This window comes from Colletotrichum truncatum (genome assembly GCF_014235925.2).
Source record: "Colletotrichum truncatum strain CMES1059 chromosome Unknown Contig_0004, whole genome shotgun sequence".
Classification (NCBI taxonomy): Eukaryota; Fungi; Ascomycota; class Sordariomycetes; order Glomerellales; family Glomerellaceae; genus Colletotrichum; species Colletotrichum truncatum.
The window spans coordinates 3228232-3251653 of NW_027222401.1; the positions used below are offsets into that span (position 1 = coordinate 3228232).

Here is a 23422-nt window from a genome sequence, read left to right on the forward strand (position 1 = left end):
CGAGACGGTTTACCGTCATATGGGGAAGACAAGAAGGCGGGGAAGGTTGCCAGCGGCATGTTTCCCCGTCATACAAAGCTGAGTTTGGTAATCCATCCTAATCAAGACTCAAGGTTAGTTTGCCCACGTACAAACAAACTGGAATGTACGGAGTAGCAGCAAGGCTATCCGAACCATTACAGCCAGCCGCCTTTGGATTTTCAACCGCAGACTACTGTCACGCTGTGACTCCTGTAATTACCAGTCTCGAGGGTTCCTGCTTGTTTCCTTGCTGGCGTAGCCGCCTACCTTCCCCCATATTGCTTCATTTCCTACTCAGCCAGTTTGAGAAAGCCACATTGTAAATCTGACCTCGACGCCACGAATGAGAGACATAATCATAGCGCCGCCGTTTTCAGCCGACACGCCTCCTAGCAGTCCCATCCCTTCCTTCCTTGCCACTCATGCCTTTTCGCACCCCCTTCCAAGCCAAATCCCCGCCGCCCTGCCGTCATATCTCTGGAACACCGTCCGAGCTCCGAGGCCGGATTTTCTTCCTCTCCAATCACCTCATAGCTTTTGCTGCTTTTAATACCCCAAGATTCTCCTTCATCCAGAGATACATGACACTATGAAAATGTTCCAGATCAGAGGTCAACTTTGAGGCACTCAGCCGCACAGTCCCTGAACTAGCTCCAGATCGATGATTTGTCCCATAATATAATTTTTCGCAATGCACATGGAGTACGACAGGCTGCATATGTAACTTTGTATCCCAGGGTAGTGTCGCCCGCATAACGCCGTGGACATGTGACTTTAATTTTCTGCGACTTTCCTCGCCAACTAAGGTAGGAGATGGAGAGAGGGGCTTTTTACAAGAAAGAAAAAAGAAAGCAAAAAATGCGGGAAAAAATAATTACTGAAAATCCCATTTTTTATTTTGGATGTTCCTCACTTGTATCTTCTTTTATTACCACAATAAATAGAGACACACCAGCGATATTAACTGGGACATCAAGAATCAAGGTCCATCCGGACGCAACTTGGATGCTTCCGGATGGACAGTTGCGCTGCAAGATTGCTGCACGTCAGGGTGTAACCCCAAACAGAGGTCCAAGGTAAGCATGTCGAGGCCAGACGAACGTCTGGTGTCACATTTTCTGACTCCTTCCCGTCTGCCGTCCTTCATACATGCCTGTGAATAGGGACATGTTCGGACTCTCCACATTCCTTCCTTCCTTGGTGACCCTGGACCGTCAATGCTAGATGCCCGCATGGTACCCTTTGTCAAGAACGAGGTAGACGGTACTTGTCCACGACATTGAGTCCAGACCCACAGCTTCTCTATCGTTCCCCCTCCTCTCCCCCTTTAACACACTCCCCCATGTGGTGGTGTAAGCGCCGGAAAGCTTCCACACCGTCTCGTCACCCGCTCATCTTGCCATGCTGCCTCCGCTCCAGCTCCGTCTCCATTGAACTTTGCTCACCGTTTGATGTATCCCACCATTGGCAAGACCACCCCTATTAAAGCTGGGCTCAATTAGAGCCACCAGCTACAGAAACTAGCGTCAGGCCGTTGAATCAGCTCGTCTTCTCGCTCGCATCGCTCCATACTGCCCAGATAGACCGCGTTTTGGTCACTTTCTTTTAGCGCCTCACTCCTCTCCAGGCTGTGCTCTTAGGTCGTCAGACCAATCATTATACCTCAAGTGTCCCGCCAGCGAGTCGGACGGTTCCGTTGCCGTCGGTTTTTACACTAATCTGGGTTTCTTCTCTTTGTTCCTTCACATGGCCGGCAGGCAAATCCCCCGCCTTCACCAGCTAGTAAATAAACCGAAAGTGCGACTGGAGGCTCGCAAGTCGGCGTGATGAGTAAGGTAGTTCACCAATCTCACGCTTCAACAGACATGGATACGCCTTAACCTATATACTCAGAACACCAAAGCAAGAAAGGAATGAGGAAACAAAGGAAAAAAAAACCATTTCACAGCTGTATCAGTCGACGTTTGACTTGATGCGCTCTCTTTCTGGTCTACTCTTTCAGCTACATAAGATAGAAATACAAGGAGACCAAAAGGGCGAAAAGACATCATTGACCAAAATGATGCCGGCGGTGTGAAGTTCACTGTACAAACTCCATTATAACTCGTCTGTTTTTTTTTTTTTTTTTGCTCTCCAAGAGCGGCTCCTATAAAACATTCTGCATGCCACTTATCCGCTTCCCATAGTGAGAGGAAAAAGAAGAAAAGAAGAAGCAAGAAAAAAAAAAACACAAAAAGAAAAGAGGCTGACCAGTTTAGCAACCCAGATCCAGTTGTTTTTTTTTTTTTTTTTAACTTAAACAAAAGTTTTTGTTTTATTTTCCGATTTTCATCTTCCCACATGGCATGGAAGTGAGCGGTCGGGAGTCATATTATCATCTTCTCTGGGCAGTTATCCGTCCTTTCAGCTTCTCCAACCGTCGTGTTCTTCATACTCTATTGTTCTCCGCCAACAACTCACAATTATTTGAGCACACTTGTCTCCTTTCGCTCCACCTACCGACTTGCGAGGGGATAGCTCGAGACAAGGAAAGCTGGGCCAAGACATCCAGGGACCTCCTCAGTTCAAAAGTACTCACTACTCTCTGGGTTAGCACGTTCGGGTCGCCCGCGCTGGCGCCGCACATTTTGCCTCCGCCTCCGCCTAATCCTGCGCCAGCCAGCCCGGCAAAGCCCAAGACACCGAGCGCAAATCTGCAGAGAATCGGATGTACTATAGTTCAAGGCCCGCCCCATGTACTCACCTACTTTCTGGGATCAACGGCTGAGAGGGGAATGGATGGTGCCCGAAGGACGTAAACGCCGAACGAAACGAACCACGCAAACACACACAGAACGCAACGGCGCTAACCAAACACCGCTCCTCTCCTTCGAACCCGATCCCATCGTAGGGCCTCTCGGCCCTCGCCAGGCATACATCTATCAAGCACAGACGTATGCGAGTAATTAGCTGCTAGAGCCATGGATACTGCCGTGAGTCGCCCCTCTCCTTCCAACGGTTCTAGACCTGCGCTTTTCCTCTCTCGAAAGAGCAGGGTGTATGGTTTTTCGTGTATATGAGCACATCTCTCATCTCAGAGCAAGAGGGGTTGTTGAGCTCTTCCCCTTCCCCTTCCTCCTCCTCCCTTGAAGGTCCATCTTCGTGCTCTGTCGGTGAGTATTGTGTATGCGTAGGTGGAAGGAAGTGTGAGTGTGCGAGAGAAAATGTGTGAGTATGTATGGCCTGCGTTACTTCAGAATACATTGCCGGTTCGTCGGACCACAGTGCTCAATGTTGCCCACGGCTGTCGCCTTTTTTGGTGTGACTTTTACCCCCTTCCCCTCCCCTCGCCTCCCACCCCTTGCCTTGGCGCGCTCGCGCAGTCTGCGTGAACCAGGATCAACCCAATCCCGTGTCCCCATGAGCGTTGATTGCGGAGAGGGGCACCGGCCACCTCTCAATCAACCCATCATTCACTCACTCCCCCTCGTTCGTAGGCCCGCCGGGAGGAGGCCCAGGACTAGCGTTAAGGGTCCCGAAATCTCGACAAATGGCCTCTCGAGGTCCCTTTGTCCACCCCCAAAGTACCAGCCTTGACCCGGTTCGCCTCGAACAGCTTACCTGTTCCGCCCAGCGCAGACGGAGCAGGAGCAGAGCGAAAGGTCCAAAGGAAAAAGATGGGTTGGGCGGTGGTACTCCTATGTCGCTCGTACCTGGCCTGGCCTTGCCTGGTCTTTTACTAAACACGACGCAGGGGAGGGGATGGAAGGGGGGGGAAGGAGCAGGAGGAGAATGAAGGTGATTCACACACCACCACGTCCACACACACACACCAAGAACAGAATACCTACCTACACATATAGAGACTGTGGGAACACATCGACAGTAAAATTATGTGGGCCAGTAAAATTTGAATCGCGCAGATCTAGCAGACTTTCTGATGTCGTTATTTTACCGGTTTTTTTTTTTTTTTTAATCAATGCCCGCCTTGCCTGGTATTAGTTCTTTATTCCCTTTTTGTAGCTGGCCTTGTTCTGGGTAGTTTGACCCCCCATTCATCTTTGTGTGTGCATTTGTACGTGAGTGTATGCGTTTTGTGTGTGTGTGCGTGTGTGTGCGTGTGTTCCTGTTTGCAGACCCGATCCGCCTTGGCCTTTTTTTTTTTTATCTTTTTTTTTGGTTGTACTTTTCCCTTTCACATTCAGATCTCTTACTTTTATTAAATTAATCCATCTGTTCCACGCCTACCCTTGAGAAACAAACTGGCTTGTCACCTTTGTCTTACCATGCCATACAAAGCAATCTCGCCGCCGGCCGTTGACCGAAGGGGGTTAATGGAACAAGGGAGGGGGTTTTGGGACAAAAAAACGCAGCGCGGCACACACACACACTCATACTGCATGCACTCATTGAGGAGGGTGGGAGGGTTGAAGGGGGTTGAAAAAAAGAGGAGAATATACGTTCTTGCTTGCTTACCCGCTAAGACGGCACGACCAACGGCGCGGCGACTGGGCTGGGAGCAGGCAGTTCCCGGAACATGGCAGCATCGGACCGGCCCCCAACCTTTGGTTAGTTTGTTAGTTTAGGGAACTGCCATCGATACCTGACTTGGCCTTGAGATTGGGCTTGAGCTCCAGTGCCGACATTTTAGCCTCCACACATAGTCATCATTGTTCCTCAGCGTATCTAAGGACGCGTAGCAAGCGGAGCCATTCGAATTGACAGGCGAGGTCCATCAGTGAGAGGCATACTTTGAACAGGGGACGTGACGGCAATAACCACGGCGATGACTCGTTTTGTCATCTTTTGTGAACAAATGATACAGCGATTTCATCTCATTACTTCTTCTTCACCCTATCCGTACTGTCATTATATCCGATGAGTGCATGCTAGACGTAGACGGGGCAGGACCTGAGAGAAACATGACGAGCAGAGCGGATAACCTAAAAAGGAAAAAAAAAAACAAAAAAAAAGGAAGAAGAAAAACGGATTTTGTAGCCCTTGCGGTGCCATTCGAAAACTTCTGCGGAGAAGAGGGAAGAAAGGTTCGAAAAAAAAACATAAACTAAATAAATAAACGCAAGAGATATCTTTACCGCCCAGCCTTATCGCTTGCGCGATTTCGCATCGTAATAAATTCGAGGTTTTGGGTAATACTGCTTCGGAAAAAGTAACACAATAGGAAAACGCAGGTTGGGACTCCGTCATGGTGCAATAACGATGAGAGGGATAAAATAGAAGAGTATCAAAATCAACAACAGACGTGTACCGTGAGGCAGACCAATCTTAACCCTTCCTTTCCTTCGAGAAATGACTGTGTACGAAAGAAAAACGATGAAAACGACCACAAGTGCTAAAGGGGTAAAAAGCCTTGTGCTATGCTTGAGCAAGCAAAAATACCTCCCAACAACCCCCACCCAGCAAACACCAGAAAGAAACCAAGACGATGCTGACCCTTTGGCTAATGCCGGCAACTGTCGCCAGGAAACCCGTCCTCGCTATGTGCTTTTGATCCGAAAAAAAGAGAAAAACCCCTATTTGCTCCGAGCCCACGCTCAACAAAACGAAACGCGTTCCCCATGATCTGTGTGCAACCTGAATTATACCATATACAATTCGGTGTCGCCGCTGGTCACGATCCAGCCGCGCTCGCCATGTACGAAGCAAGAGTGGGGTTTGCCCCTTGGGCGTCATTCTCGAGACTCCAAAGGAAATGAGAGTACCTGGCCAGCAGAGTCGTCGTTTTGCGCCGGACAAATTAGTGGGACTTTTTGCGGCGGATAGCGTTTTTGAGCACAGCACCCAATCTTTTCTTCCCAGTGATTTTTTCAACTTATTTACTTCCTGGGGGCCGGTCCCCGATTCAACCTGCCCAGCATGTTCCTATCAATGTCATTGGGTGTCGTGTCCACCAAGTTATTCAGACTCATCACCGAGCTCGAGGAAGCAGCGGGAGTCGACGAATTGCTCTGGCGCTGGGTTGCGGCAGCAGCGCGCTCGTCCCCAGTCACTGGAGGAGGTATCGAGGATGGTTGCCCGGGACTGTGCCTGGCGGGAGGTGCTCTTGGATCGAAAGCGCCAGGTCCAGCGGGCTGATAGTTCATGTAGCCCGGACTGCTGTGGTTAGAGCTCGAGGCCGGAGATCGCCGGCGGGGATCGTCTGCGGAGCTAGGGTCAGGTGGCGGAGGTCGAAGCTCGTCGCCCTCATCATCTCGTGGACGCCGCCTCCCGGTACGCTGCGCATCGTATGGCGAGTAGCCACCTGTTGGTGAAGGGAGAGGCTGTTGGTAGTACCCATTGCCAGGCTGGGGCGGGTAGCCCTGCGAAGGTGGCGGAGGCAACGAGCCCGGAGGCAAAGGTTGACCGTAGGCCCCATAGAGCGGTGTGCCGGGCGGAACGCCACCGGGGACAGCAGACACCGGCACAAAAGCTGTCGAGCTGGACGAGGACACAGGTTGGAATATACATTCCTGGTTCATCCTGCTGCAGTTCACACATTTGCCACCAGGTGCACTTTGGTAGCCGCTGCATCGAATCTTCACGTCCATAGTTAGCCAACACAGAACCAAACCACCTTGACGGATTAGTCACCTACTTTTCTCTTACGGCAGTACCTGCAAGCGATGGAAGTCCGCTGTCTTGGTGCCGCTTGCTGCAAAGGAGGTGCTCCTTGACCGTAATCGTACCTCGGCGCGCCAGGGGGATAGTCATACCTCGGAGCACCCGGACCTTGCTGAGGATACTCAGGATAACGACCCGGAGGTGGGGGTCCTTGGCGACTGTGATATTCTTGGTAGTAAGGGTCGCCGTACTGCGGCGGAGGCGGCTGGCTTCTCCTGTAATAGTCGTCCCTCGCATCAGGCGGGGGAGGGTAAGTAGGAGATCTTGGGTCTCCTGGGGGTTGCAGAGGCGGCAGTTGGGGCGGATGAGCGCCCGGTTGCGGTGGAGGGTAGCCGTTCACGGAATTAGGCGAGGCATTGTAACTGCTGGCACGCGGGTCGGCGCGTGGATCACCTCTCGGATCAGGATGCGGCGGGTACGGCCTCGGATAGGCAGGCTGCCCATATGCGCCGTGAGGGTCTTGGATAGATGGGAGGGTAACAGGTGCGGCCATGTTTGGTCTCTGGTGTCTGTCGTCGGGGTATCTGGGGTCTTCGGGGGCTCCCACTGGAGGGAGCCGGTGACGAGCTTCTTCTTCTCGCTGATGAACTGATGGGTCTTCTCTGTGTATGGAAGGCGGCCCTCGTCCTTGCTCCTCTGCCATACTCTGGTTGCGGTAGATCCAACCGGATGCCGCGAATGAAACGTGCACTCTGGACGCCTTGCGATGCTAGAGTAGCAGAATAAAAGGAAACTAGTTCGGAAGGGTTGACGGAAAAGTTGTTGCGACCAGACAGCTCACTCTGACAATGACAGGCGCATAGGCTATCCGTCAAGACCAAGGATCAGAAATACACGGCTAAGCGTAGAAAGGGCAAGAATCATGACCAAGCGGCTGTAGCGGAGGTCTTGCGCGTCAGTCAGTCAGGCGATGATTTTGTGATGTGCCCGCATACAGCCTGTCGCGGTGAGAGTTGGAAGTCAGAAGATGCAGGCCGTGTAAGACGGCAGACAGCGCGAGCGCAAGATGTCAAAAGAAATAAAAATAAAGCGGAGCGACGCGGCGCGCAATGCAGTGCGGCGAAGTGGTGCAGCTTAGAGGACCGGACAACTGGAATGATTAATCTTAAGAGAGCAGAATCGAGAATGGGTCGACTTTGCAGGCGATGACGGATGACGAAAAGGCGCCCCCGACTAGGAGTCGTGCTCTTTTAGTTGTCGAGGAATGAAGGTGAGGTAAGTCGGTGACGGCTGGCCTCAGATCCAAGGGGGTGGGAAGGGGGCGTGAGATTGTCCGTAGCTGATGTGTGTGTGTGTGTGTGTGTGTGTATGTAAGAGAGAGAGAGGGGGGAGAGCGAGATGGATGGCGAGGAAGGTATTTGGTTTGAGATTTGCCCTTCCTCTCGACAGAAGAAAAATGGTGGTGATCGCTACTGTGCTCGGTGGGAAGGAGGATGTTGGTCGGTCGGCAGGTAAAGTAAAGGTCAGGTAGGTAAGGACAAGGTAAAAAGGTAAAGGCAGGAGAGGTAAGAGGCAGGCAAGGCGGGTAATGTAATGTTAAAGGTCGGTAGGTGCCACGCCAGGCCCCAGGTCAGGTATCGGTGGTGGTGGAGTGGAAGGAGAGAATGATACTGGAGGAGGATTGCGCCAAAGATGGGAAGATGTAAGAAAAGGAAAAGCAGCAGCACTAAAGTAGACTTGTACTTGAAAAGTGCGGTGCGGTGCGGTACGGTGCGGTACTAGGAAGGTACGGCACTGGGACCAGGTGCGGTACCCAGGACAGGGCGGAGACTAGTAGGAGCAGGGGAAAGACGTGCGTGGTGTGTGGCCCCGGCCCAGGGAGGTGGGTAAGTGGTAAGGATGCGGTGCGGTGCGGTGCGGATGGGGGAGGGGAGGGGGGCAAAGGATGGGACAGTAGGCAGGCAGGCGGCAGGCTAGGCCAGAGCAGCGCAGCGCAGCAAGCAGGCATGCACGGCGTGGCTTGCGACCTAGGGCACTGCGTCAAAAAGTAGCGAGGACTCTTGGTTGAAGCACGCCCAAGGGCCCAGATGCGCGGGGAGGTGTGGAAGGTACCGTCCGCCCCTACCGTCGTCCGTCGTCAGCCAACGTACTTTCTTTCTTCAAGGCACTTCCCGTCTGTGGGCATCCATGCTGTCATGTTTTTTTTTTTTTTTTTTGCCTTAGGTAAGGCACAGATAGATGGTGAGGGTCAGGAAAGATGGAAGGAAGTAGATAGGACGAATGAAGATGGGCCCAAGAAGAAAGAAGGTATTTTACTTACCTTCCTTAGACGAAACTCGTCAAGATTCAAATTCGAGTGTCGCGTCGCTGAGTAGCTGGCTGTACTATGGTTTGATTTTGCTTGGACAAATATTCTCCGTGTCTAAGTGGCCAACAGGATAGACAGCTAAATAGATAGAGTGGAGAAACAGGCTGTAGTCTGAAATGAATCGAGGAGTGAGTGACGCGAACGTGGCTGGATGACTAGCTAGGCCCGTCGTATAGATGAAGGGCAGTCATCACAATCAAGCAGATGTGTGTCTGAGAGAATATGGGCAAGTCGAGGCCGAAGTGTGCAAGTGGTGGAGGAGGGAAGAGAGTCAGGATGGTAAGGCAAGTAAGAAAGATGAAAGTAGGCTGCTGCCCGGGCAGGGGCAGAAGGATCAGGGTAGTGCATGTCAGAAGGAGGAAAAGAAAAAGTAGGTGAGGTCAGGTAGAGTAAAGGTAGGCAGGCAGGAAGGGTAGACAGGGTGCCAGGCCTCGGGTGCCATGGGAATGGCAGGGTAAGGTTGCTAAGGTAAGGAAGGAGATGGGTGCAGATGGGGTGCAAGGTGACGATGGGCAAGGAAAGGTAGGAAGGTACCCTGTCTTCCTCTGAAGGGTAAAAGGTAGGTAGGGGAGGGTCTAAAGGCAGGGAAGGTACACCTGCAGTCCGAGGTACCTGGATTTTGGTCGTCGTACCAAGTACCTGTTCTGCTCATTCTCTGGCAACCATACACCTACACTGTTGCTGCTACTGCCTTTACTCCTGTTCCTGCTGGGTGCTGTTGCTGCAGCTGCAGCTACTGCTCCTCCTCCTTCTTCCCTCCTCCTGCTGCTCTTCCTGCTCCTAACCCTGCACCCGCACCTGCACGCTGTGCCAGATGGAGATGGGAGTTTACCAACTGCACCCCTCCCGCAGGCCCGTCCCAAACTTACACCCTCCCCAACCAAGTGTGGATGGTGCGAGGTGGAGACAGCGGGAATGGCAGAGCGGGCGGATGATGTCGCGCCGCCCAATGGGTGAGTTTTTTGAAGGCGGGAGTATCCCCCTCCCTTCTCCTTAGGTTAGGCCTCCCCCCTCCTTGGTTTTCTCTCTTCTGCCACCCCTAACACCCAGGTCCGGGTACCAAGATACGCAGCCCCCCAGTCTAGCGACAACCCCGACCGTAGTGTAGCGTGTGTTCCAACAACTGGCGCCGCCGCCAGCTGGGAAATCGCCGGTTTTTGGGACCTTTCGTTAGCACGGACGAGCAGGGGGCCACTCAGAGATGAGATACCCGCTCAAAAAAAGACACTATCCCTCTCCCCTTCCCCCATACTAGAACAACTGACTTGACAGGATGGAAAACGGCCTGGCATCAGGTACCCGCTCTTCATCGGACAGCGCCATAGTCGACGCCATTTGTCGATTAGCTTGCAGACGGTTCAACTTTTACACACTGGTTTGGCTGAGCCACTGTGTTGCAGCCAGACAACAAGGAAACCCAGCCAGCAAGGGAACCAACTACATATGTCCCAAGGAATTGATTTAAATAACCACACCCACATCCACCCACATACATACACACACACAATAGAGTCACACATCGCCCAGATGTTACAAAAACTGTAAAGAGCCAGCATCGCATTAGGCTTCACGTCGGCATTACCCTGGGGGCAAACAACGAGGCGTAAAGGCCATAATGAAAGACCCTTCCTTACCCATTGACGGTGTAGGTCTCCCTTGCTCAACGCCATTGGTACGTTGGTCATGATGCAAATCCAGTGGCACGCATTCTATAAATTCTATCAATCGAACCGCTTTCAAATGAGAATACGGAGAGACGTGGGCTCAAGTAATCTTCTAGACAAAAAGGTAGTACAAACGTCTAGGCCCTTGTGGAGGACACATTACAGGGGGGCATGGGGATGGGGCGGGAAACAAAGGAAGAGAAATTGATACATTGCCACAAGTAGGCAGGAACACGAGGAGGCGGTTGGGAATAGATTCAAGTTCTCAATCGCAAGCCATTCGCTGACATCCGCAAAGGCATCGCTCGATATGCACCCGAGTGGAAACCCAGTACAAAGAAAGTGGGAAGAGCCTAATGGAGCCTGTTGTTGGTACTTTGGGGTAGAAGTAAGGCAAGTGTTGGTTCCATTTACTCCTCCTTTCCCACCTGTTCTATCCCAAATCGTTAGCATGGTCCGCTTTGCTCCCTTTCTCTTTATTTTATTTTATTTTTATTTTCCTTAACAACCCTTCTTCCAATACTTTATAGCTTCAATTCCGCAAATAAAAGCAAAACTTGTTGTCTGCCGCTCTTTAACATGCCAAGCACTGGCTACTACTTATTGGTACGGCAGTTGGTGTTGCTGCTGGTGTCCCATGCTCTTCTTTTTTCTTTTTCTTTTTTCTTTGCGCTGATTCTTGCCTTCGTTGCTGCCAACTCTCTCACGTGCCAAAGCGTCAAGCCCACAAGCGATGGACGGCCCTCCATCCATACCTGCCCCCGTCATGACATGGTCCCGGCGCGCGGGTCGTTGGATTGGGGCGACCTTGAGACAAAGAGGGGACTTAAAGTGGCAACGACAATGTATAAAGGAGCAGACAACAAAGAAAAGCAGCATGTACCTGATGTGACTTGTAGACTGGCTTACTGGACCGGGTTTCGAATGAACTTTGGGGCTATCCGATGTGTGACCAACAAGCCAAGCCAATACGGGGTGTCCCGTCGACAGACAAGTGAGATGGAGGTGCGCTGGTCCCTTTTGGGTCCGTGTCAGTGGTTGGCGGCTCAATGATGATTCAATCTGTCTGAAGTGACGTGGGTGTCTTCTCAAAGCGTCTTGCGTGACTTGAGCGCGGCCCGCTGTCAGTCGTCGGAAGGGCTTTAAGGAGGGGGGGGGGGGGTTATCAGAGGAACGAAGCACGCTCAACCCTTCAAAACCTGGTCAAAGAGACAAAAGAAAAGAGGAAAAAAAGAAAAATTCACATCAAAGAACAGGCAACGGGAAAGAAGGTTTCGGAAAGGGCAGCGGGTAAGGCAAGATCAAGAGCGAGGCGATGCCAAAGACGGACTGTCAAATGGAAGAGCGTTGATATCGCTGCTAGCCTATCTTATTTAAGACCAACGTCATTTGTCTCGGTCGCTATTGTGTGTCCTGCAAGCACTCACAGATAATTTTATCCCAAATGATTTCTTGTTGGTGCGCATGGCGGATATTGGACACGAATATCGAAGACATAGAAGATCTTATGCGGCGTGGGATGCTGAGCCAATTTGCATATGGCGGCACGAGTTTGAGGAGACGCGGAAGTGACCCAGCCTCAAGGCCACGCTTTGTATTGCAGCAGTTTATCGATCGATCCCGCCTGTTGGGCTAGTTTAAGCCGTCAGTAACGCATGTGGGCAACACAAGATGACTCTTGACGAGCAGCAACATGGCCGCACTGATTGTGTGAGTGCAGATTCCTGACTGCATTTACTTTCTCATGGCCTGCGGTGCCTAGATTACTCGCTTCGGCCAACTGTTTACAGGACCCCAGCCGTCTGACCGGTTCGGCCATGCCCCCGTCGGGCCCCCTGGCAAGGCTAGGTGCCTTAGGTACGGCCCTGGCCGGTGTCGTCTGTGGGCGAGGTGCGTGGTGCGAATGCAATAAATGTGGTGGAAGCTGTGGAGCGTGTTGCCGAACAAGGAAAACGTGCGTCTTGGCTAGACTGGTCGCGCCTAATCCCGTTGTCTAACCCACCAGCCCGGGCGGCGGTCGCAGATCTGGCCGCAGGCAGGGCAAACGGTGTGTGCTGGAACTTGGTAATTTGTCCAGTTTGAGGCATCATCTTTGCATGGCCCGACCTAGCCTGGCCTGACGTACCCTGCTTTTGCATTGCGGAAATGTATCTTCGGCATGTGGCTGTGAATGTCACCGTCATTGTTGCTGTTACTAGGCGCTGGTGCCATTTCTGCCGCTCTGATCCAGCTTCATTGATTATGATTTCTGAGGGACTTGCGGGTGTATTTGACTACCTCGCTCAACATGACCAGGGGCCAGTTGGCGGTCAGACTGGAAGAAAAGTCCTGCCTTCTGTGATTTGCCATTTAACTTTCTAGCCTTCCTTGTCTTTCCCACCTCGCTTCATAGGCTCCGATGTTCAGAGGCCTATTGGCCGTCGAGGCGCCGTAACGCGGCACAACTACGCTTCCTGTAATTGTCCAGCATCCTGCAGGGAGCAACGAATCGTTCTTGGCGTCTTCCCGCCGCCATGCCCCGATGTTAATCTTCCTTTCTTCCTTTCTTTCTTTCTTGTGATTGCTGTACCTTATCTTGACGGGGGTGTGCTCTGTACCCGTGTCTCACAACGGGACACACCTCTCACTCAGGCCTAGCCTCCATGGTCCTCGAGATCCGTACGCCCACAATATGTGCTTTCAGCCCAAAGTACTTTGGTCGGTTTCGAAAAGAAGGGATAAAAACTTCGAGTGTTAACGCCCATACAAGAGGAGGATGAAGATGCTAGGTAGCCAATTGCATGCTGATGTGACCAAACAGCTCCGGATCAATTGAGCGACCGCACCTACCCACTACAGAGTAGTACTGGTCCGGTATCCTGGCCTTATCTTCTACCCTGGAAGCGAAGGTGGTCCGGTCGCAAAGCCGCTCAGGTCGGCCCGAGCCAGAGGCGACCAGGTAAAGCCTAGTCAAGTCAGGTCGGATTGGTTTGGCCAACAAGCAGAACAGCTGCCCATCTCTAACGGGAAGCCTGCTGGACACACACGGGGTGCGCAAACCCTGTCTGCCGTATCCGCCGCAGGCAACCGGCCCTTTGTCATTCTCATTCTTTGTCGCGGATCTTGCCGCTGAGCACTCAACGGAAGACAATTTTATTTTTATTTTATTTTAATCGTCATGGCTGGGATTCCGTTGCCCCCAATCCGAGGCTCCGCCTTGGAAGCAAAGAATGTCTGTTGGTGGTGCGGAGATGAAAGCAGAATGACCCAACACGAAGAGGGAAGCACCCAGCAGACACACTCAAACCGAGCCCGCCGTAATAACAGACTCGGTCGGTGTTCTCCGTATTTGTCTCTTTTGTCATTTTTTTCTTTTTTGTGCCCCCGTTGAACGGTTCGTCTAGGCTCGCAATAAAAACAATTTGGATCTGTAGATAACCGTCGGAAAGGGCCAAGAACAATAAGGATGCTGGAGAACATGAACGCAAATAGCGTCCTGCTATACTGAAAAGCCGTTCTATGCGCCAACCTGTTTGCTGGTCACCCAGCTGGCGTGACGGGATTTGACAGTAGGGATCCGTCTCAAGATGGAGCAGGCGGGCGGTGAGGGTACTTGTGTACATGTGGATGTAGATGTGCAGTTTGCCCGAAGTACCGTCTAACTATACTTACTTAGTTCCTTGCTCCATTGATGTGTCTCCCATTACCGTCGGTACGTACCAAGCCTCCCAGCCTACGTATCCCGTTCACCAGCAGCCCCCTGCTCGATTTCGAGTTGCGTCACAGAGCTCCGTGGTCCTGTGATGTCTTCTCCCTGCGCCTCGCCGCCTCTCGCTTGTTGGTGGGCAACAAAAAGAATGGATCACCCGGGTCTCGATCCGAGCGTGCCCAGTCCACTCAAACGAGCTGAATATGCTGAGAAATTTATGTGTAAGATGGTGTGCGTCTCAGACGCCCGCCGTGGAAGAGCACCAGACCTTTGGTGATTCCAGACCTTCATAACCCAAACGATTTCAACCCCAAATCTTTATTATGTCTGATCTGGTTCTGGTCTGGCCTGTCCAAAGCTCCACACCATCCCGGACGGCAAATCTGCGATGATCGGGTTTCAGAAACTCCAGACGACGTCTCTCATTCAGTGAATGCGGGAGTCAAAAGATCTGGGGTCTCGAGACCAGGAGGCACTGGGAATACCCTTTGACGGGTTGATTCCAAAACGCTACTGCTTTTTCTTACCCTTGCACGAAGGGCAAACCCATTGTTGATTCTCCACATCTGCTTACTACTACGCCGTCCTGCTGACTGCGCGTGGCTTAATCCAATTTCCCCGGCGCTCCACGGTCGCTCGATGGTCCGCTTTCAACAGTCGAAGGTGAGACGTGAACTGTTGTGATCAACCGCTCGATCGAGTCCAACCCGACGGGCATGGCAATCATCCCGTGTTACGATTTCTGGTAGCCGATACCATCTGAGCACTTGCGGGGGAAAGTTCGTTTGACGATACGATTGCGGTATGGACCGCTACATGGAAATTGGATGCATTAGAAACAGGTAGGAAGTGTCGGATTGAGCTGGTTTAATAGACATCAAGACCATCAATGATGGCTTCAGCTAGCCTCCATATACCCCGTGTGGTGAACGGCGTATGACGAGCTATGTTTTATTGTGCATATTGTGATGAAATGTTGCCTGGCTCATTCCCCTCCTTAACTATCTTGAAGCGAATAGGTGACAGGGGACGTAAGCGGGCTGGAAGCTAAAACAAGGGTGAGAGTTGGGGTGGATGGAGATAATAGTAAATTCGAGGATGATGTCTTGCTTTGGCGAGGGTTCTCCTCTCCTAGTCCCATTCGGCAGCGTATCCTCTGTCTCTGGGTTTCCCAGTTCGTCGAATCGGTTATGGGGAGATGATGCCAAAGAATAGATTAGGCCGCTGACAATAATCCAGTCCTGGGCAGGCGAGTCAAGTCGAGTGGCTTTTGTGAGACGCGTGCGTCGTTGGCCGAACATCCGCTGACGGGAAGTCGCTGGACGGCTGTAACAGTTGAAGCGGTCGGCGAGCAAGGGTTTTGATGTAAGCACATCCTCTTTCCCAGCTGTCAAGAATATGACAGAGTCATGATGAGGATTGTCGTTGCCGCTTCTGTTGGTCCTGGCCAGAGCTTAGCCTTTGGGGTCCGGCTGCTACGCTGTTTCTCTTATTCGCCTCTCCCTCTGGCCCGCTGCCCTGCATGTTTCCGGCGGACACGATGTCAAAGGTATGATGGGTCAGTCAAGACGGACATCCACCAGCAAAGCCTGGTCAACGTCTGGGATCTCCCTTTCATAAAGCTGTAATGTGACTCGGGTACCCTCTCCTTAGTCCTACCCTCGTGCCTGGCCCCATGTCGCTTTTCGGCCGCGTGCGGATGGAGCCTTGTTTTCTATCAGCCCTTCCCTGCCCCTGCTGTTCCTGCCCTGGCTGGCTCGCCCGCACAGTGGTGGCCGCTACTTAGGCCTGGGGTGACCTAAGACTGGGACAGGAACCAGCGGCAATCTGGCATTGACAAGGTGAACCGAAGCGTTGTGGGGTAGGGATATAGTGGGTGGAACCGGCTGGCGCGGAATAACCCCAATGTCTGAGAACTAACCGGATAGTTGATAGAAGTGGTAAGATTTGGTGATTAAAAAATAAAAATAATAAAAAAGGGAAGGAAAATGGTAACACGAGAACGAAACATTCAATGAACTGTGCCATTTTTAAGGCCTCAAATGACCCACAGATATGTGGCGATGCAGTGCAACATAGCGCCGACTACCTTTTGAGGAAGCATCCTGAAAAGAGTCACAAGAATACGCGTTGCGCAAACCAACATCAAGACCTGCAAGCCGTTTCTTTTGGTATAGAACAAACTCCATTGTCTCAGAGAAAGGGGGATGAGATGCGCGGGTGAATTCGTTGTCTGCTACCGTGGAGACTGCAAGGCCTCGACATGGCCATGGGCAAGTGTCCACCCACAGCTATGAAATGCCCGATTCCGTCTACGTAAAAACCCTCGTCTGTGGCCACAATCTGGGTACCAGTACAAGGACGCCCACGCTCTCCGCACGTTCCATCGTGATGGAGGAAGGATGATGGGGAGGTTGGTTCGAACCGAGTTTTCGCCTTAGGACTTGGTCTCCGTAATCGTGAGCGAAAACACAGGCGTGCATCACACCATGAATGTGGTGGCTGCGCGCACTCATGCTTGAACTGACGGTTGCTGGCTGTCGTGGTCCTGGACACAGTCTATTCCTTTTCCTTGAAGAGCTCAGCCGAGCTGGACCTCGTGCTCGCCCGAGACTACTTTTGGCGTTGGATGGTACGGAACATAAGCCAATGACAAGCGTTACCAGCTAGGAAACAGGCTAAACATGAGCATGGGCAGGCCAGGGCAGCAAGGTACGGTGTGGCCCTGGCGCGTGTCGACTTGCAGATTCCCTCCCGCCCGCGGCTCACCACCGAGTATTCCCATGTGTCTCGAGGTAGACCATATCCCGTCCCCATACACACACACGTACACGCACACACACACACACACACACACACATATGGCTGCAAAGCCCGGGTGATCCACGAGTAACGTCGTCCCGCGAAGGTTGTTGTGCTGAATCGGAGCAGGGTCGGATTGAATCTTGTAGAACTCGACGAGTCTGGTGTGGCCCCCAATCGAAGCTTTTCTTCTTCTCGTTCCACCGTTTCCCACTTCTCTCATTCCATATTACAGGCAAGCCACGGCAAATTCCACCAAGGGGCTGAGACATTTCGATATGGCATCGCTGGTTGGTTGTGGCTCGCGACCCTTGGGTTCTGGGCGATGCAGCGGTGGCTCGACATTCCGCAAGTGGGAGATCCTGTGCCTCCTTATTCTAGTGGTGGGATGTCATGTTGGGCTGGCTGGGCCTCGATGTGTCCCATCCCATCACATCCGCTGCGCGCCACAGGCAACACCCTGGTGCCGCGCCAGGTTTGGTGCGGCCTGCAACGTGGAATATATGTCGCCTGAAAAACCTTGCTTGTTGTCCATACAAATGAATCCATGCGACGCTGGAAAGTGTGACCTGCTGCATGATACGCCCGCGGGGTTGACCAGCGCAAGTTGGGTAGATGGGACGGGCGGGAGTTCCCAGAGCAGCGCCATGTGCCGTAGCCATGCGCCCTGTCGATGGCCAACCAGCCCAGGTGTGTCGAAGGATTTTTTGCCTTTGCGACGGTCATCCCAAGGGCAAGCCTGTTGCGCAGCGATATTTCCAACTGTGGGCGGTGGGGAGTAGAGTCAGTGCGGGGCGTTCTTCAATCGCCATGCGGCCGTCAAACGGCGATGTCATAGGATGGGCCGGCTTGGTTTCATTATATGTGCTCCCGTTGAGCAACGCACATAGTAGCGTCGCAAGGGGCGCCCGTCGGGTCCTGTCCGAGCCGAAAAGAGATCGTACCAAGGTATGTAGAGGGTTTGGAAGCTGTTGCGACGGGAATTGGGGTGTGGAGCCAGAACTCAGGTATGGGCTGAATTCTGGTTACAGGCGAGTCCCAAGGCACTCGTCGTGCTTGAGATACTGCTAATAGTTGGTGTCTAATAGAGAGAGACAAAACGGCTGAAGAAGTTACGGCAGATTGGCTGGTGCTTGATTATGCCTGCCTTGCCTTCCACGCCTGCAAAGGTAAGACCTTTACTTGTTTTTCGGTGATCTTCCATGAGCTTAGGTCGCCTCTTTTTGGGGGAAGGGGGGGTGGGAAAGCACTCTCTGGGCCGTATCCGTACTTTCCAACTGTTGGATGGAAGGTGACGGGATGATCGGTATCCCAGACCCGACTGCGCTTGCCTCGTGGGACGGGAAGGGAGGTCCCTACTTCGATACCTGCCCAAGATGGCCAGTCTCTCCCTGCACCACGAGGTAGGCACGGTAGATTCCATCTCGCTCACTTGCCTCCCGCCCCGACACCGTCTTTTGCTCATTTCCATCCCCGCCTCCAGTGACGGTGTAGACTACAAGTTTTGAGGGGGCGTTCCATCCACCAAGGATATCCATTCTCGCTCGAATTTTTGTCTTGGTCAGCCAGGCTGGATCCTGGAATAGGTTCCTCTGTCTTTCGCTCTCCCTCTCTCTTTCTCTCTTTCTCTCTTTCTCCCCTCACCCTTCACTCAATTCTTCTCCGCCTTGCTCCGCTCTGCAACTTTAGCCCTTTACCGAGTTCCCTTCCCTCCACTGTCGCAAATACGACGTGTCTTCAACCACCCCTCACTTCTCCGTCCGTCACTCCGCCCCTCTGCCCCTCCCAAAATGCAAACTCCCACGCGGCCCTGATGCCCCAAATCTGGGCCGACCGAGGCAGCCCAGTACCACCCATGATTGGCTACTTGTCAATCGACCACCTGGAGCTCGGCTGTGATGAGTTATCTAAGGGCGAAGCCGACATCCAACAGCACACCACGACAAGGGCATCGACTTGGGTTGGCTCCGCTGAACGCGGGAGCAAATCGACGCACGTTTTTTTTTTTTCTTCTCGATTTTGCTCGGCCATCTATGATCCATCACCTCAACCATGGGCAGACCAGCCGCATTGGACGTAACCTGCCCGGCTCCAACCAGCCCCAAACTTTCAACCAGTACAAGCACGCCCCTCCCCCCGACAAGCGTCATGTATGCCCAGCTCTCTGTGCTAGTGGCACATCTCTTCGAACCCGTCGCCTTCGTCGTCATCCTCTGTCACGCTTGAACCGAGCTGATGGAACGCCGACTAGCCATCTACTAACTACCGGCTCGTAGACCCGCCCGTCGCAGTGCGAACCAGCAAGCGATACAGTAGTAGCCCGCCATTCCGCTCAATTAACCGTCCATTCGTCCCATCTGCACGCATCCAGATACTATGTGAACATTCAAACAACGCCCGACCAGCACTAGACCAGCTCCCATCTGCCAGCCTACCAGCAGATCTGCGGCGATCAATCACGCAAACCAGTTCCTTAAATGTGCATTAGCCAGAGCGCGAAACAAAACATCCGCTCGTGTCGCTGTTATTACCTATAGACAATGCGAGGTTCTTACCTAAGCTGCGTCTCATCAAGTAATGTTTGTGAATACAGCCCCAATCTTGCGAATGCGGCCAGCGGAAAACGGTGATGGCATTCCGACAAGATGGGACATGCGACACGGTTGTCACCTAACACTCCGAGGAGCAATGCACCCATCAATTAGACTGGTTGTGGGTGGTGGTGAAGAAGGCCTTTGTTCCCTCTATCCACCCACACCTGTCAGTGATCACTTGACTGATAAACTTGTCCGACGGACGCCCCAGTATCCAGCCAGCAACAATCCACACAATGGTCGCTCACACCCATTGGCAGCCAGGTGGCCGCCGCCCCTGGACCTAGAGGCTTGTGCTGACAGCACCGTCGGGCCATGGGTCGACTAACGCAGACCCAATCGCCTGTCAGATTTTCTTTTTCCGTCCTTAGCGGTCCATTCTGGCGGGAGGGGCTATCCCCTCAGTTCCACCGGGCTCATGGATTTTCTTGGGTGTTTGCCAGGTTGTCCGTACGTCGCGTTGTACCCAGTACCTCGAGGGTACCCGTACCGAGCACATGGGTCAGGCAGAGACAGCCCCGCCCCCCTTTGTCTCGCATCACTTCACGCCGCTCTGGACACACACACACACACACACACACACACACACATCTTGGATCAGCCCAAGTGGCGCTGGTAAACCGCGTTGTTAGAGGATCTTAACTATGCCGCCTTGAGCTCTCCGGTTTCGAATCATTTCGTAACCAGCAGACAGCTTAAGAGATGGTTGCGACGGTGTTGTAACAGGGAATCCCAACGATGAGCAGGTGACATGGGTGTTCACCCCCTTCCTATCCACCCCTACCCCTGACCACATGCTAAGGCAAAGGGACAAGGGGGCTTGCGCAAGGACCGGGGCCTGCCGACCATGCAACGCCGCGCCGCCCGCTCCCTAAAGGATACTCCCGTTTCTGCCGTTTCGTCGTACATATCCCGCATATCCATCTCCCTCGTCAACGCGAATGGCCCTATAACAATCTACCTCACCGCGGGATCAACGCCTCCATTCCTGCGCACCACTATTGGGCCAGGGCATCAAAAGGTCCATGACGGTGCAACGCGACCGCCTTTCCCAAACCTGCATGCACAAACTAACCGGTTTCGCTGTCAGCTGCAGCGTCATACCATTTGCTATGGTGGTACCAGGACAAGAATTCCAATAAATGACACAGCATTCAACTTGACCGCTCGATACAGCGAGTAGCTCGCAGGCAGGGATCCATTATTTTGCATTTTCCAAAAACATCGACCCTCTCATTATCACCTGCATTCAGAGCATGGTAAACACGAGCAAGAACCCTCAATACCCACTGATGAGTCTTTGTAGTTCAAGCCTACCAAGGAGAAAGGTAGGGGCTGCATAATACAAGGATATGAGGCGACGTGCAGAGTTCCCAAAACGGACATTAGGTCGTGTAATCAATCCATCTTACCGACGTGAACTGCGCACCATGAAAATGGACCAGCCTCTCTTCATCTTTCCAAACAACATGCTACAGCATCACTTGCTATTATGACGGCAAGGACAACCACGAAACCTGGCCAGTCCGTTCGTCTAACTCAACTATCAGGGTTCAATTTAGAACAAGCTCCTCCGCACCCAAGACATCATCCGATCCAACCAGATTAATCTCAACCCTTTCTTTGCACCCGCCCTTCCTCCCTTACACATAATCGTGGACAAACAGGATTCGAGCCAACTACGCCTTGGCTTTGCATTAGCTCAGCAAATAATAACGAGACACTTTAAACAAACAAAGCTTCCTCCCCTCCCTTCTTTCTCATTTTCTCACTCGTGCTCAAGCTCTTCTTCAGTCTGTTGCGTTACTACCTCTAGTTTCCCTATCTACTCTTTGAAGCAATGATGCCAGTAGTAGATGGGCATCGATTATTTAAAGTAATAAGTTACCACGTGACGACTGACAGCCCTTTGCTAGGTAGGCTTCGAAACAACAATGAAATTACAGAAGCCTATACATGGACATTTTTTGGCGCATTCCGTTTTGAGAGCGCCCAATGCAGCCTACAAGGCTGAAAATAATTTGTGGAAAGACTTGATCATCGAGATGCAGGCCAGCTTGTGGAGTTCGAAAAGCAATTATGAGTTTGCGGACATCTCCACACGATCAACCACCAAGCACCATTCAATCAAGCGGTTCAGTACGAACGATACAGGATCACACCCTTTCTATGTCGCTTCATTGGCAACTGAAGAGTTCAAGCAATGGTTATGACAACTGAAACCTCATCGTATGATAGCTGTTCTGAGCTTGCAGCTACACGTATCCAACAGGCCATTTTGAGTGATTGAGTGACAAGATTATAACAATTGGCACACTAGCTTGTTCATTATCAGGTCGTCCTTGCTTCTCGTTCCCGAGGAATACAAGGAAAGGACACAACAAAAAAAGTTTGAAAGTTTGGCGCCTCGAATGCATGCAAGCCTTCATGCATCTACTATAAACTTGTTGTCGTGCTCGATAGCCTCAGGCCACCATCCTTGACGGCTTCAGATTCACTTGGACTCAGCTTTGGCTGCCCTGCACACAGCTGGATCTAACGATCGACTTTTTCTGGTAAAATTTGCCGCAAAAACGGTTTTCGAAATTGGTTCATGCCACTTATTTCCGACAACGATGATCGAACACTCTCTCGGTGGCGTTACAGTGTTAGGCGTTATTCAGATCAAAGAGTAGAATATAAACTCTGAAGCACTGTTGAATCGCCCAACCCCATGAGTGGCCGGTCAGTCCATCGATGACTTTACGGCATTTTATACCTACAGACACACATCTCCAATTGCAGGCACTTATGGTATGCAGACGCAACGCTCAATTTCTAGTTCCTAGGCATGCGATTTTTAACCGGTGTATGGCATCTTACTGGAGAAAATGAGGAACGCATGGTGGCTATGAATGGGTTCCGCCACTGTTCTGGGCCGCAACCTGTGCAACCAAGCGCTATCAGAACCATGGCCTCTCTTGAGGGGTTTATAGGAATATCAAGGTTGGAAGGCGGCGCTCGCCTTCTGGACTGGCTACGGAGTGATGTCTTGATTGACGACGTTCGACTTCATATTGCTCATGCCGTGCCGTGTTTCAAATTGCATCCCAATGCAAATGCATCGGCTTCGCGATAAACTCCCGCGATCGGCAGTGATGACTGTGGCCTTGGGTATTGACGGGACAATGACCAATGCAATGTCGAATTAACCAGTTGAAAGGCGATGCACAACCTATTAACTCTGTAGTAGAAAGCTTAGACAGCCATGCGGTATTATAATGTTCAAAGAGCACTGCACAGTATAGCTTGAGATGAGGATGCAAACGCTTAAGAGTAAGTCCACGGCAATGGACATTAAGACACTACGATACACTGTGGGAAGCTGCACTCCATTAGCCTAGAGCGGAAATCACGCAGCGACCGCGGAAGCCATGGCAAATGTTTGGATGCATTGCCAACCGCAATCAGCAGATGAGCAAATATGGCGAGGTGCATAATCATGACATAACAGGCAAAGAGAAAGAAGAGAAAGGAAAATCATTATCGGAGTCGACATTTTTAGTCGAAGCTCCACACAAAGCACTAAGTTGAATATGCTCCAGCAATAGAATATTGCCTGACGATGGGAAGTTGAAAGGACACGAAGTGGAACAAACGGCAGATACCGTTGTGCACGAACGGGCCGGCCCTTGCAAAGCCGTTTCATCCGACCACGACAGAGGGAACAGTCACCCAGGTTAAAATAGAGCGGACTACTCGCATA

The 23422-nt window shown here is 52.0% G+C and overlaps 1 protein-coding gene across 1 annotated transcript; it reads right to left on the reverse strand.

Annotated features, from left to right (window-relative positions):
• Nucleotides 1–5837: 5837 nt before the first annotated feature.
• Nucleotides 5838–7264, reverse strand: CTRU02_207623 (uncharacterized protein; the record flags this gene model as incomplete). Its single annotated transcript, XM_036727516.1, has 2 exons — nt 5838–6536; nt 6596–7264. The coding sequence occupies 2 exons, from the start codon at nt 7262–7264 to the stop codon at nt 5838–5840; spliced, it is 1368 nt and encodes a 455-aa protein (XP_036580882.1).
• Between the last annotated feature and the right edge of the window lie 16158 nt (nt 7265–23422).